This window comes from Penaeus monodon, chromosome 38 (assembly GCF_015228065.2).
Source record: "Penaeus monodon isolate SGIC_2016 chromosome 38, NSTDA_Pmon_1, whole genome shotgun sequence".
Classification (NCBI taxonomy): Eukaryota; Metazoa; Arthropoda; class Malacostraca; order Decapoda; family Penaeidae; genus Penaeus; species Penaeus monodon.
This window is the reverse complement of record NC_051423.1, coordinates 7,950,120-7,965,119: the sequence shown is the minus strand read 5'-3', so window position 1 is coordinate 7,965,119 and position 15,000 is coordinate 7,950,120. Positions and strand designations below refer to the sequence as shown.

Sequence of the window (15,000 nt, the reverse complement as noted above, 5' to 3'; positions counted from 1 at the left end):
GTGGAAATTATTCATCTTGGAAGGATGATTTTATAGTGTACGATCTTTGATAATCAATATTTAGGGAGAGATCAACGTATTTGTTGTTAAATTTTGATTTGTAATGATATTCCTGCACCTTATGACTCTATATCTATGCAACATGGATATAATTGTAACCCAAAACAATACTTCTATATATGTTAAATTTTCTCTTGAGTTTCCTCATCTGTGTATATGAACTAGATTTTATAATTTTATATATATATATATATATATTTTTTTTTCTCTCTCTCTCTCTCTCTTGTACTATGTAAGTAAAAAGGAAAGATGAAAGATATAAAGCTGGAATTCAAATTTAAGTTTAATGTTTTTATTTGTATATATATATACACATTTGGTACTATTATTTTCATTGTTAGGTTGTAGACTAGAGAAAAATTTGTGGATTCTATGCAAAATTTAGCTGAAAAATCTGTTATTTATAATTTTCTATTTAACCCATATAGTCCTGTTCACCCCAATCATGGTTTTCTGTGAAATGCGTGAGCTTTACTGTTTGCCTTAATTGTACAAGGGCCTGTCAAAAAATAGCAGGTTTTTCAATGAGACATGCACAGTGTCCAGTGATATATCTTAGTGCTATTTAGCAAGTTTCATTTTACCACATCCATATCACCTTTATAACCCCACTCCCCTTGTAGGCCTTGCTTTTCCTCAGCCAGTCATAAAGTTGTGTTTTCCTTCCTCCAACTCCTTGTAAGGGAACTACATGGCATAATTCATCTAGCCAAACCTCCTTCCTATATTTTCCTCTCTCCTATTCCACCTCCAAACACTTAATTTTTGTGTTTCACAGAAGTGCCTCCATGTGTATTTTTACATATGTGTATAGTTTTTTTTTACAATTTGTACATCTACTTTGTACTCTTTTGATGCTTTATTTTTTTGATAAATGACAATGAAATATAAATTATCTGGTGTATAAAATTCAGCTCATGAAACGCCAGGAACTCAAGTTTAGCTCAATGAAACTTGAAAAATCCTTCAAAAGAGTAGGGGGACAGACAAGCTCAAGGGGTTGATTTAATGCCGTTTTAGTTATTTTTTTGTGTTAAATAGGGTAAAACCACGTGGTTTAACTAATACAAGTAAAATTTTGTGTAAATTTTGGATTGAATGGTCAAAAAATACATTCATGATTAGTTTGTTTTCATAAATAGTTTTATTAAGCCAGACGACATTTGTGAAACATTCTTAGAAAATAGAGAACAGAGATTAAAGGTAACCACTAATAAGGTTGTAGAAGTAGCTCTCATTTCATGACTTCAACCCCAATAGCCACCCTAAATTGAAAATATAAATCTTGTTATAAGAGCATTGTGGCTTGAATTATGCATTATTTTCTAACTGACAGTGGAAATTAAGGATAAACAGAAAGAAAGGAAAAAATGCTTTTTAGAATTGTTGTGATATTAGTTGTGTGATACAGTAATTTGGCAGTTAGGATCAGGAGGTGAAATATAATGTCTTGAAGCAAAAATACTTCAAACAAATTCAGTTCAAATTTGTTGTTTCAAAAGCTGGTAGTTTATGCTGTCCTTTGTATTTTATAGAAGCAAAAAAATGTATATATAAAACCAATGGAGACTGACCTAGAAGCAGAGGAGGGGAAACCGTGCTTTCTATGACTGTTGTATTGTTTATATATTTATAGAAGTCAGTGTCTCTTATTAGATGGACGAGATGTCATGCTAAGCTTTGTGGAAGTGCTCAGGATATGCATTTGGTTAGTTTATATGGCAGCCTTATTGGTTTGAAATTTCTAATCTCTGGAGAGATGGTGTAGTTATTCATATTAATGTATTAACAATTTCTTTTGTTTTTGTTTTTTGTTTTTTTGTCATCTCTTGGGCTTAGACATACATTCAGAGATTTTTGAGATATAAGTTTTGCTTTTCTCAGATAGCAGTGAGCCATATTAATGAAGAAATTTGCACTGATATTTAATGATTAGTTCAGAAATTTACATCTTTCCTGTAAGACTCAAGGAAATGTGTGGAATATGTCTTTCATAGTTTCCATTGTGTTGGTATTCTCGCAATTTGAAATATTCATATGGGCCTTCCAACTAAAGTTGCCCTACTAAGAAACCAATATCAGACAAGTTTCTTTCTCTCTTCCTCCTTCTTCTTCTTCTTCTTCTTCTTCTTCTTCAAGGAAATAATATAAGTTCTCCTCTGTTGCAAGTACATTAATTCAAATTTGTTTGATACTCATGTATTTTGATAGAAATCTCCATCTATTCTTAAATGTACTGTTTGTTTGTGTCAGCATGTATTTCTTTTCATTTCTACCTTTCTTTCTTTCTTTCTTTCTTTCTTTCTTTGCATGATTCTAGTTAATTAGTAGGTCTTTGGTTTCATTTAGTTATTACATAGACGAGGAAACTGCATTTTTTGTGCATTCTTTTATGTTGATCCTCTTTTTCTTCAAATAAAGATTTCAGAAAATTGTATGAAGTGTTTGCATTGGTGTTTGATTAAATCTTATTTGCATTAATGTCGTGTTGCTTGCATCTCTTGCATTGTGAGAATAATCATTCTCATTGATATACCCTTTTTTTTACTCAAGTCCTGAGAAGTTCCTTGTATTAGTTTTTGTTATACATTGTGCTTTAACATCATATTTATTAAAATCTGTATCTTTTTCTTGTATTGAGGGCTGGATAACATAGCATTACTCAGGTGTTGTATGTATTTCTCTGTATTTCTTCTTATCAGGAAATGAGAGATCTGTTTATTCCTAGAAATTGGTTATGGACAGACAATGTTGATGATATAACAGAGACCCTGTTTCAGACACATGGTATTTTCTATTTATCTTTTCATTATATTCTTTTGTCTGTGTCTTGATCTCCTTTTGTTAAGTTATGGAGTTACAAAAGTACATTATGAATATTTATATCTGTGTGATCTTGCTGGATTTAGCAAGTCTCCCACCATCCCTTGTAGTAAACATCTACAGTAACATAACTACAGAAGCTAATTTTCTTAATAGACTAGGTTAATTAAGTTATGGTACTGATTTATTTCTTAAACAATAGGAATGATAAGGAATCCATATTCTCATCCCTGCATCTTATGTAGTACCTCATTGGTCGTTTAACGAGATGTAGGAAATCCGTTTAACATTTGCTTAGATAAATAAACTGTTGGATCTTGATAAGGGTTTTTATCATTGGGAAAATTCCAACTGCAGCTATGAATGTGGCCTTCACCTTTCTTTTTATCATTTGTTTTTCTGATGTTCTTTTTTGTTTGATTTTGTAACCAGGGTTTTCTTCTTGTTCTTTTTCTTCTTCTTCTTCATTTACGGAATCTTCACTGATATTGAAGAGATAGACAACAGTACTTGAATTAATCAATTTGATTAATTTCATAGCCTATAAAGCTTATTGATTAAGGTAGATAGATAATGGGCAGTCTGTTAGATATTGAAAAAGAAAACATTAGGAACAGATATTCGTATAATTAGTCAACCATAGATATTATTGTGTAACATCAGTGTGAACCTATTTACCATTCATAAACCATGTCACAAAATCATTGAAGCTTCAGTGAGAGATAACATTGAGTGTCACATACTCATGATTATCACCATAGTCAGTATCACAGATTATGGCAAGAGCTTTCACATGGTTATAAAAGAGAAAATAAAATTTGCCTTTGTGTTTGAAAAGGAAATGAAAGAGAAAAGATTAGGCAGATTAGATAAAGGTTTTGACAGGGTAATATAAGAACACCTTATGTAGGTAAGAGCCAGAATAGTGGTCCATGCTTTTGATTTTGATTTTTTTTCTTTCTTTCTTTTTTCTTTCTTTCTTTCTTTCTTTCTTTCTTTTCTTTCTTTCTTTCTTTCTTTCTTTTTCTTTTCTTTCTTTCTTTCTTTTTTCTTTCTTTCTTTCTTTCTTTCTTTCTTTCTTTCTTTCCCTATTGTCTCTTCCCCATTTTATATCCATCTTTTCTGAATCTTCTTTATCTTTTTTTCTTCTTTGTGTATTCCTCTTCCTTTTCATTTATAGAGTTACATTGCTTGTAAGTTCAGGGTTATTGGAATGTTTGGCATTAGGCTGATATGAATAAGGAAATATTATTCCATAAAATCACTCCTTTTATTTATTAGTATTTTGCTTATAATTTTTCTTTGAATTGAGACTCTAAGTGATAGGCGTTGGTTATTTGCCTGTTTTGTCTGTGCTATGTGCATCTCTCATTCACAATTTCTACTTGAAATTTTTTTGAGAAAGAGATGAAGATTTTGGCCAGTTATTAAAAAGAAAATGGATATCCTGAGAGTATCTTTTGCAGACTCATTGTTTATCGTTAATGGATTATTTGGAAAAACATAGCAAATAAACAAAAGGCTGAAATTATTCCTCTATGTATGATATATATGAAGTTAACAAAATCGGTCATTGTGGAAGATATATTGTTGAAGTTGACCAATTGAGAAATTATCCTAAGACAGTCCTCACACCATTATTATATAAAAGATATCCAATATGGCTTGAAGAGTTTTCAGCTTCAGATTTTCTTTTAATGACCGCATTGTCCTCTTTTCAGCGAGGGGTACGGGTAACTCGGACTTCATTCAGCCTGGCCTGATCCAGCTCCAGCCAAACCTCGATGACTTCATGGATATTGTCGAACCACTGCAAGGTAAGTCACGGAGTTGGATGCAGATGTGTTGTGGAGTGTTTGCCTCCTGCTTTCAAGAAATCTGATTGTTTAGTTTGTTTCCTATTTCCTTGTACGTTTCTGATTTTGTCCTGGTTAAATGTTTGTAGTTTGTATTCCATCTTAATCTCTGTATATGCAGGTATTCAAATATACTGTATGTGTTTTACATCTAGGAATATATATATATATATATATATATATATATATATATATATATATATATATATATATATATATATATATATATATATATATATATATATATATATGTAATGTATTTACACATACATAAGTATATGTGTATATGTATATTATATTTTGAGACTGGTCTTGAAGGCTTCCTCAGCTCATTGAAATAGCTTTCATTTATGTGATCCATTTTCCCCTTTTGAAAGTGAAAGTTTTTACAGCCAAGAGTTTATTCACTTTACCTTCAAAGAGGAGTTGTGCTCTTATTTGATTGATAACAGAAGTGTAGCATTTCTGGCAACTGTTGCACAAGTGAATTTTCATTATTTAGTGATAGCATTCAGATGAAGCCAAAGTTTTCATGAAACAAGGTAAGTAGAACCAATCATATTACATTGGACTGTTAGTAGTATAATGAAGACACTATTGAGACCTAAGTAACTAACTATTATTTCCTGACATCTAACATGGATCATCTTTGGACATGGAAAATGTGGCTTTAATAGCATCAAAAAACCTAATGTAGTTGCTCACTCATACTGACATGGTATGCTTGTCATAGGATGTTTGAATTATTTATTGTTATTACTTTTTATTTAAGTAATAGTCATACACATACACATACACAGAGGGAATGTTGGCTTTTCTTTTTTTCTCTTTTCTTTCTTTCTTTCTTTCTTTCTTTCTTTCTTTCTTTCTTTCTTCTTCTTTTTCTTTCTTTCTTTCTTTCTTTCTTCTTCTTCTTCTCATATACTCTTTGATTTATTGTTTTTATTTTTCATTTTGTCAGTGTTGTTTTCTGTAATGATTTTTGTTATCTTCTGTTCTCTACCCTTTTTCTCCTTTTTATTTCACTTTTCACTAGTTTTACATCTTCATAATCATCTTCTTTGATGAAACGAAAGTCAGGGTTTGTTTGATTAGCCTCAGATTGGTTTGCTTTCATAGTTTAGTTGGCTGTTCGATGTAGGGAGTACGTTTGTCTTACATCATTTGTCGTAATGATTGAGACACCTGGCAAGGGAAACCACAAACAGAACCAGTAACTTAATGATGATGGTAATGTTAATGATAATAATGATATAATGATAGTAATAATGATAATAGTAATAGTATTAATGATTATAATAATGTTGGTAATGATATTGATAGTGGAGTGTTTGTCTAGTAAAATAATTGTTACATGATAGATATTATCACTTTGCTAAATAGACATTTAATTTGAAATAAAGATTTTTTTGTGAATATTTATATTTTCTCCTCTTTGCTTGTGCTCTTCACTTTAAAGCATTGCCAGGGCTTGAGTAGACCCATGAGAAGGAACAATAAAGTTGATCTAAGACTTCTTAAACAGTTTGTCTTGTCATTTTAATGTTTCTTTTGTAAATATATGGCCATTATTCTAGTCATATGAAAGTCAAGTTGTAGTAGATCTATGGAAGGATGTGTCTATTTTAAGATTTGCATTATTGAAGAAATCTTTTAAAATATCCCAGCTGTTGAAGAAGAAGAAAGATTTACTCAGAGCCAGATGTTGATTGTGATATTGTTGTTGCTTTTTGTCTTTGGGAGGCAATACAGTGGTAGACTAATTAATCTTTTTTTTGCTGCATGATTTTGTGCTTCCTCTTAGTTTGATCATGCGATGTCTCCATATTGTTTGGTGTTTGTCTTTGGCTGAGTTTGGTTAAGTTCCCGTCTTATATTAATTGTAAGGTCATGCTGTAATCACAAGTTTGGCAACCATGAAAGAATTCTCATGGAAGAATTATTCACTTTTACAATGATATTCATTTCACTGTATAGTCCTTTTCATAATGTATAACCAACACGATTCATGGTGATGGTACACAGTCTTGTTTTTTTGCGTGTCAGAATTTTGAAGGTTGGATATGTGAATATGCGTAGCTTGTAGGGGTAAGAGGCAGATAAATACCACACTCCCCCTTCTCCTTCTCCTGTCCCTCAAAATTTATCCGTCATAACCAACATTTTGCAGACCCGTCAGTTATCGTGGGAAAGCTCAGTCCAGAAAAAGGTGGGTAGTGTACAATTGTCTGTTAGTTCAATAGGTTTGGTATGAGAAGCTGCTGGTAATCTTATATAACCATGATTTTTCTTCTCTGTCTCCTTCCTTTAATCTATGTGCGTGTTTGTTCCCAGTTTGTGTGGTGTTGTTTTCTAGTTAGTTATAACAGTTTCTCTTATATAGGTAGTCTTTTGGGGTATTGAAATTTATGTTTCAGATTAATCTTGTGCATCTGTATGTGGGTGGTTGTGTATAGGTGGGTGTGTACATGTAGTTTAGCATTCAGTTTGTTATAGTGACTTAACCCAAATCTGACGGGCACAGCATGTACGTACATGCCATGCCCACTATGAGTTTATTTTATTAATTGTTTTTACACATAGATGGCTACACTTGTACTAAGTCACCAATGAGCCAATTACGAGTACTGGCCATCTCGCCAGTTTACCCTTTTCCTTGATTTTCAAAAATATTTTACGTAAACTTATATTGCTGTTACTAATGTCTCTAACATTATAGTTATTGTAATGTTTGTAATAAAAATAACACCATCGATATACATAGCATTAGTAAAAAAAAATGTTTTTCCTCCCAATTCAAGGACAGGTGAAATCAGGTAAGGTCACAAGGTCTACTAATTGACTCCTTTGTGGCTAAGCACTTGCAGAGACATTTCACACACACACACACACACACACACACACACACACACACACACACACACACACACACACACACACACACACACACACACACACACACACACACACACAAAAAAAATAGCACAGTATTTTCCTGGCGTCATTGAGCTAGTTTAGAATCAGCTGAATGAAATCCCCTGATCACAGTATTGCATCTGAACTGATTTTAAAATTTCACACATGTCCTGTGTATAATATATTGATTGATTCTTGCACTTTCAATTAAAAAAAAAGATCCTTTGAAGATATACCCTTTTGTGATTTTCTTTCTCCCTTGATTATTATAATTTTTTTTTTTGTCTTCCACCTTACCTTTATTAACTTGTCTAAGTATTATTATCCCTTCAGTTATCATTGTTCATATATACATGTGTGTGTGTTGTTTGTTGTGTGTTGTGTGTGTGTTGTTGTTGTTGTGGTGTGTGTTTGTGTGTGTTGTTTTGTGTGTGTGTTTGTGTGTGTGTGTGTGTATGTGTTGTGTGTGTGTGTTTGTGTGTGTTGTGTGTGTGTGTTGTGTTTGTTTGTATTTTGTTATGTATTTTTTTTTGATTTTGTTTTGTGTATTTATATGTATATATTGTTTATATATTATTGTATATGTTATTTATATATTATATATATTTATATAGTATTATAATTATATATATATATTAATATATTATATATATATATATATATATATATATATATATATATATATATATATATATATATATATATATATATATTATATATATATATTATACTTTATATTATAATCTATATATATATATATATATATATATATTTATATATATATATATATTATATATATATATATATATATATTATCTATATATATATATATTTTATATATATATATATATATATATATATATATATATATATAATGTGTGTTGTGTGTGTGTGCATGTGCGTGTGCGTGTGTGTGTGCGTGTGCATGTGAACACGTGCGCATAAACATATTTCTACAAATGTATCAATATTTACATATATATACATATATATTTGTGTGTGTTTATATGTATGTATGTACATACATACATATATATATATATATATATATATATATATATATATATATATATATTATTTATATATATATATGTGTGTGTGTGTGTGTGTGTGTGTGTGTGTGTGTGTACATATATGCATGCAAATGCATATATGTATTAGTTCAGATAACTATGTAGGTAACTATGGTATTGTATAGGTACATAGATAAAAGAATAACCTTTGGCAGGCCTGAATTATTTCATTTTTATCATTAATATCTTAGCGTTATCAGATAAGAAGTGCAGTTAATTTGGCAGGAACTAGTAACACTTTTTAAAATTATACTTTGACTCTTCTTAAATTGAGGAATGCGAGTTCTAGTTTCTTTATCACTAACAAGTATTAACACACTGGCTTCGGGTAGGTGTATTATCCACTATATTTTTTTGTTGTTGCACACAGATGGCTGAATGCTGAGCCACGGAGGAGTCAGTTTGTAGGCCCTGCATTAGTTTACCAGATATCTCCATTCCTTGATTTTTTTCTTTCTTTCTCTCTTTCTTTCTTTCTTTCTTTCTTTCTTTCTTTCTTTCTCTCTCTCTAATGCTTTTAATAGCTTTCCTTTTCTTAATACTATTATTGACATTATGATTATTACAATGGTAATGAAATAATAGTGACAATAAAAAGGAATCTTTCCAAAAATCAAGGAAAAGGGTTAACAGGTGAGATAGATAACACTAGTAACTGAGTCCTTGGTGACTAAGTACTTGTGGAGCCATCTAAGTGTAAATAAAGTTAATGAACTAAAATGACAGTGGACGTGGCATGTATGTTATGTCGTCCCAGCACTATTGGTTAATACTTTGTCATTTTTAGTTTTGAGATTTATAAGTTTAGAATGGTGTTTCAGTTTGAAATGTATAATAGGTATGTGTAGGTTTTATCCTGAAATTTTTTTATTGATGTTATTTTTAGTGTATTTGATAATGAGGAATTGTGTGCAGATATTTGGCTGATGGTGATCAAGTGGGCATATTTTCATCTTTGGTAGGATTTTTATGAGGTAACTTTTTTTTTTTTCCTTCCTTCCTTCCTCTCATCCTTCCATCCTCTCTTCCTTCATTTGCAACCTCTCTCCCAACTGCCTTACTCTTATGATATGGATTCATGTAAATGACTAAGGTAATGGTAATTCTCTCTCTCTCTCTCTCTCATTCTCTCTCTCTCTCTCTCTCTCTCTCTCTCTCTCTCTCTCTCTCTCTCTCTCTCTCTCTCTCTCTCTCTCTCTCTCTCTCTCTCTCTCTCTCTCTCTCTCTCTCTCTCTCTCTCTCTCTCTCTCTCTCTCTCTCTCTCTCTCTCTCTCTCTCTCTCTCTCTCTCTCTCTCTCTCTCTCTCTCTCTCTCTCTCTCTCTCTCTCTCCTCCTCCCCTCACCTGATATTGTTTGGTTTTCATGTCAGGAATATGAAAACCCACAATGTATATTCATTTCTCATAGATATTGTGTTATTAAGCCCTCCATTAATTAACAACTACAGTAAGCAGATGTATTCACAGTGAATGATCTTTTCAAGAAAATTAGTAAAAAAAAAAAAAAAAAAAAAAAGAATTAAAAGAAAAAAAATGTACAGTAATAGTATAAATAGCATGATGACAGAAAGACATGGTTTATATTGTTTTGTAAATGATAAGTGAAGTACATTCTTTCTGTATTAGAGAAAAAAATAGATATTAAAAAATAATGATGATAAGAATAAAGATAAAGCATATAAATATTAGTGTCCTTCACTGCTAAGAGACTCAAGCCACTTTTTCTGTTTTGTTTTTGGCTTTGGCTTGCCTGTTATCCAAAAAATTATGAATGAGTTACTTACAAGAGAGGGTATCAACTTTCTGGCAGAAGTGAGATTGGATTTTATACAAGAGAGAGAGAGAGAGTGTGTGTGTGTGTCTGTCTGTCTGTCTGTCTGTGTGTGAGAGTGTGTGTGTGTTTGTGTGTGTGTGTGTGTGTGTGTGTGTGTGTGTGTGTGTGTGTGTGTGTGTGTGTGTGTGTGTGTGTGTGTGTGTGTGTGTGTGTGTGTGTGTGTGTGTGTGCATGCATGTGTGCATGCATGTGTGCATGCATGCATTTGTGTGTGTGTGTGTGTGTGTGTGTGTGAGTGAGTGATGTGTATATGTATATATGTACATGTATGTGTATGTGTCTGGGAAGAGGATTAAGGAAGTCTGACTCAGCAAACTGCTTTGTAAGTAGTTATGGCTGTCATTGGCAAAATAAATGTAACGTTTTGACTCTTGAAAAAGTTTTGAGAGAGGGAGTGGGTGAGTGAGGTTGTAAAGAATGTAAATGATTATATTCAGAGTGTGAACTTGAATGAGGTTTTAACTTTGCAATATAAACATGCCTTATGGAAATCTCTTCTCCTGTCTTTTGACCTTCTGTCCTCCTGTTTCCCACTTTGCTCTTCTCTCTATATTTATCTCTGGTTTCCTTCTCGTCCTTCCTGTTCCCATGCAACCAAGGCTTGTGAATGGGAATTATCTCTTTATATCAGAAGTGAGATTGGAAGTCAAACAAGTGTGCGTGCGTGCGTGCGTGTGCGTGTGCGTGTGCGTGTGCGTGTGCGTGTGTGTGTGTGTGTGTGTGCGTGTGCGTGTGTGTGTCCCTGATTAGAAGAAAGATTCAGTGGTTTTGGTGTGTTGGTTGCTAGCGTTTTGTCATAGTTTTTCATAATAGCTTAAATCAAATTATTGTGATTCGTAGCATACTTTAATGGGCTTAGGGTGGAAGAGTATTGCATTGCAGATGTTGCAAATCATCCAAAATGTGATATGTGTATTATTCCCCCCCATCCCTCAAAATCAGTATATTCATTTTGTGTTTATTATTGTCATGGCTGTTAAATTTGACAATTTCATTTCATGGCAGATTTTCTTCTTCTCCTTGTTCTTTTTCAAATATAGAGAAATGGAAAATAAAATATTTTGCCGCAGGATTTTGATTTTGATTAGTATCTTATTCTTTCTTTCTTTCTTTTTTAACTTTTATCCCCTTTGTACTGAGCATTTTGAATTTTACCCATTCTCTTTGAAAAATTCACTAATCAATGCAGATAAGATTGCTTGCTTATTCCCCCCCTTTCTCTCTCTCTCTCTCTCTCTCTCTCTCTCTCTCTCTCTCTCCCTCCCTCCCTCTCTCCCTCTCCCTCTCCCTCTCCCTCTCCCTCTCCCTCTCCCTCTCCCTCTCCCTCTCCCTCCCTCCATCTCACTCACTCACATTCCCTACCCTCCCTCCCTGACACACTGTCACCCCCCTCCCCCCCTCCCTCAGATAGAGATTACAGTGAAGTACAAAACCAAGAAAGGAGGAAATGTGAATAGAATTTGGTTGAAAAAAAAGAAGTGTTTTGAAAATAGTCTGATCGAGATAGAGGAACGATAGAGAGAGAGAGAGAGAGAGAGAGAGAGAGAGAGAGAGAGAGAGAGAGAGAATGGGATAGGGGGAATGAGGAGTGAGGAGTAGGTTAGTAGGGGGAAAAAGAGGAACAGCGAGAGGGAGGGAAAGAGAGAGGAAGAGAGAGGAGAGGGGGGGATTGTAGAAAGAAAGACAAAGACAAACAGACAAAAAGAAAGTTAGGAAGACAACTACACAAAGAGAGAAGATGAGATCGTGCCTACTCAACCGAGAGTGATGCACTGTACTGGACTCAGAGTAATGGGGAGAGTTGAGAGAGGCCGCCCCTACCCCTGGCCGGCCACTCTGCTACCCGCCTCCACTTCAAACGACGCAGCTCTTCCACTCTTGAATTCCCATCCACTCTTCCACCTATGGTTTACCTCTCTTTACCCCCTTTGCCCTCTTCCCCGTTCTTTTTACACCCTCTTTCTCTCCCCTTTTTCGCACTTTCCAGCCCCTTTTCTCAATATTCCGCCTTTTCCGTGCCCTTTCCTCCTCTCCCCCAAAGTTTTCCTCGCTCTTCCCATCCCTTTCTCAACTCCCGAACCCCATTTCCCCTTTTCTTGAACCCCTCTCCCCTCATTTTTCGCCCTTTCCAGCCCCCTCTCCCTTCATTTCTTCTTCTTTCCCCCCATTTCTCCTCCTTTCCCCTCATTTCTCCCCCTTTCCCTTCCTCCCTCCTCCCTCCACCTTCCCCCTCCTCCCTCCACCTTCCCCCTCCTCCCTCGTCGACCCTTATCTCCCTCAGTTATCGGCAATGCTCCTGCAATGCCGTCACAGCGTACGTGCTGAAGTATGCGTTGTCCTTTGCGGAGGGAAATGTGTCACCACGGACGGTTATTGGGCTGCGGGGCGGCGTTGCTGACGTGTGTGTGTGTGTGTGTGTGTGTGTGTGTGTGTGTGTGTGTGTGTGTGTGTGTGTGTGTGTGTGTGTGCATGCATGCGTGCGTGCGTGCCCGCGGGCGCGCACGAATGAGTGCATCTGCGTGTTCAAGAATATCTTGCGCTTGTAAGCGCCTTCTCCAAATGACAGGCAACGGACACCGTCGCTGTCTTTGCATCATCACGCTCTTCCACCAGGGCTCTGCTTGAAGGACAATACTGCATATTGTATTTCGACACTGGGTACAACAACGGCTACTGTAGTGAGGCGGCGCCCGGTCAAAATACAACCCGCTCGTGATCCAGTTTAGACCATGCATACTGTGTGCACATTGGGTGCAGGATTGGTGGTGGACTGGCTGTGGAGTAGCAACTCCACCCGTGTGTTGTAGGTCGGAAATCAAGCAGATGCAAACCACTTTGATGCTGAGTCCATCGTCCTCTCTCTCTCCCTCTCCCTCCCCCCCCTCTCTCTCCCTCTCCCTCTCTCTCCTCTCCCTCTCCCTCTCCCTCTCCCTCTCCCTCTCCCTCTCCCTCTCCCTCTCCTCTCCCTCCTCTCTCTCTCTCTCTCTCTCTCTCTCTCTCTCTCTCTCTCTCTCTCTCTCTCTCTCTCTCTCTCTCTCTCTCTCTCTCTCTCTCTCTGTGCTTCCTCCCACTTACTTCCCCTCCCCCTTCGTTTCTCCCTCCTCCCTCTCCCTTCTCCCTCCCCCTTCTCCCTCTGCCGTTGCAGCCGCGTCGGAATCAGGCCTCTTGTGCACTTTGGACAAAGGCCATGCCGAGGTTTTGTGAACCTCTTCAAGGTTCTGGCTGGATGTTGCCCTTCTCGCTTTGCCGTGGTTTCTTGTGGATACTGAAGATGGCGTGGGTTCCTCTGGATATCTGAGGATGCTGTGATGAGAGATGTTCCTCGTGTGGGGGGGGGGGGGGTGAAGTTGTCGTTTACTGTGGAGAATTTGATGTGCGATGTTCATTTGGTTCGGGTTAGATGTTTACTATCCACTTTCTTAACTGGGGATACCACTTTTAGTCCGAGCTGGGCGGGTGATACCCACTTACACGGAGCAAGGTGGGCGGTACCACGTGGTCGGAGCTGAGTGACGGGGTATCCACTTCGTCCGAGCTAGGCGAGTGATATCCACGTAGGCTGAGTTGGTGTAATGGACGCTTTTGGTGGATAGACTGGATGTGGATCTCTGTTGGGCTCCTGGGTTGGCCGCTCCGTCCGAGAGCTTTGGGATGCGCGAGAGATTTGGGATGCGCGAGATATTTGGGATGCGCGAGATATTTGGGATGCGCGAGAGATTTGGGATGCGCGAGATATTTGGGATGCGCGAGAGATTTGGGATGCGCGAGATATTTGGGATGCGCGAGAGATTTGGGATGCGCGAGATATTTGGGATGCGCGAGAGATTTGGGATGCGCGAGATTTGGGATGGGCGAGATATTTAGGGTTCTGTCGTGTCTGTGTTTGCTGGGAAGACGCGCCGGGATCGCGTTGCCTCGCGCTTTCATTCTCGCTCCGCCATTCTCTTTCTGTTTCTCTCCTTTCTTTAAGGTCTGTCTGTCTGGCTGGCTGGCTGTCTCTCTGATCTCTCTCTTTCTCTCTCTCTCTCTCTCTCTCTCTCTCTCTCTCTCTCTCTCTCTCTCTCTCTCTCTCTCTCTCTCCTCCCTCTCGTCTCTCTCTCTCTCTCTCTCTCTCTCTCTCTCTCTCTCTCTCTCTCTCTCTCTCTCTCTCTCTCTCTCTCTCTCTCTCTCTCTCTCTCTCTCTCTCTCTCTCATCATGATAAGTCTCATTCACTGGGGCAAAAACTTGACCGCCCACTCACCCTTTAGCTATTTCCAAAGTTTTGCAATGTTGTACCAGCAAGGAGTCCAAGGATTATGAAATACTTACAGATCTAGTCCCAAGGGCGGCTTAGAGCGCGTCTGTGTTTGCAGTGAGGCATGTGACGCCGCGGGCACCCATGTCCACCTCGCAAGGCGACTGGGGCCGGGGTCCTCCTCACCCGCACGCACGCACCCAG

At 36.8% G+C, this 15,000-nt stretch overlaps 1 protein-coding gene across 4 annotated transcripts in view; it reads left to right on the top strand.

Moving 5' to 3' along the window:
- LOC119596543 (carbohydrate-responsive element-binding protein-like) overlaps positions 1-15,000 on the top strand; it is a 114,952-nt gene that overhangs the window by 75,790 nt on the left and 24,162 nt on the right. For 2 of the 4 annotated variants that reach the window (XM_037945840.1, XM_037945843.1), the window contains 2 exons: positions 4,605-4,700; positions 6,910-6,948. In XM_037945840.1, the coding sequence (XP_037801768.1) occupies positions 4,605-4,700; positions 6,910-6,948 (135 nt within the window). The remainder of the gene's footprint in view (positions 1-4,604; positions 4,701-6,909; positions 6,949-15,000) is intronic. The other 2 variants (XM_037945841.1, XM_037945844.1) reach the window with 1 other exon arrangement.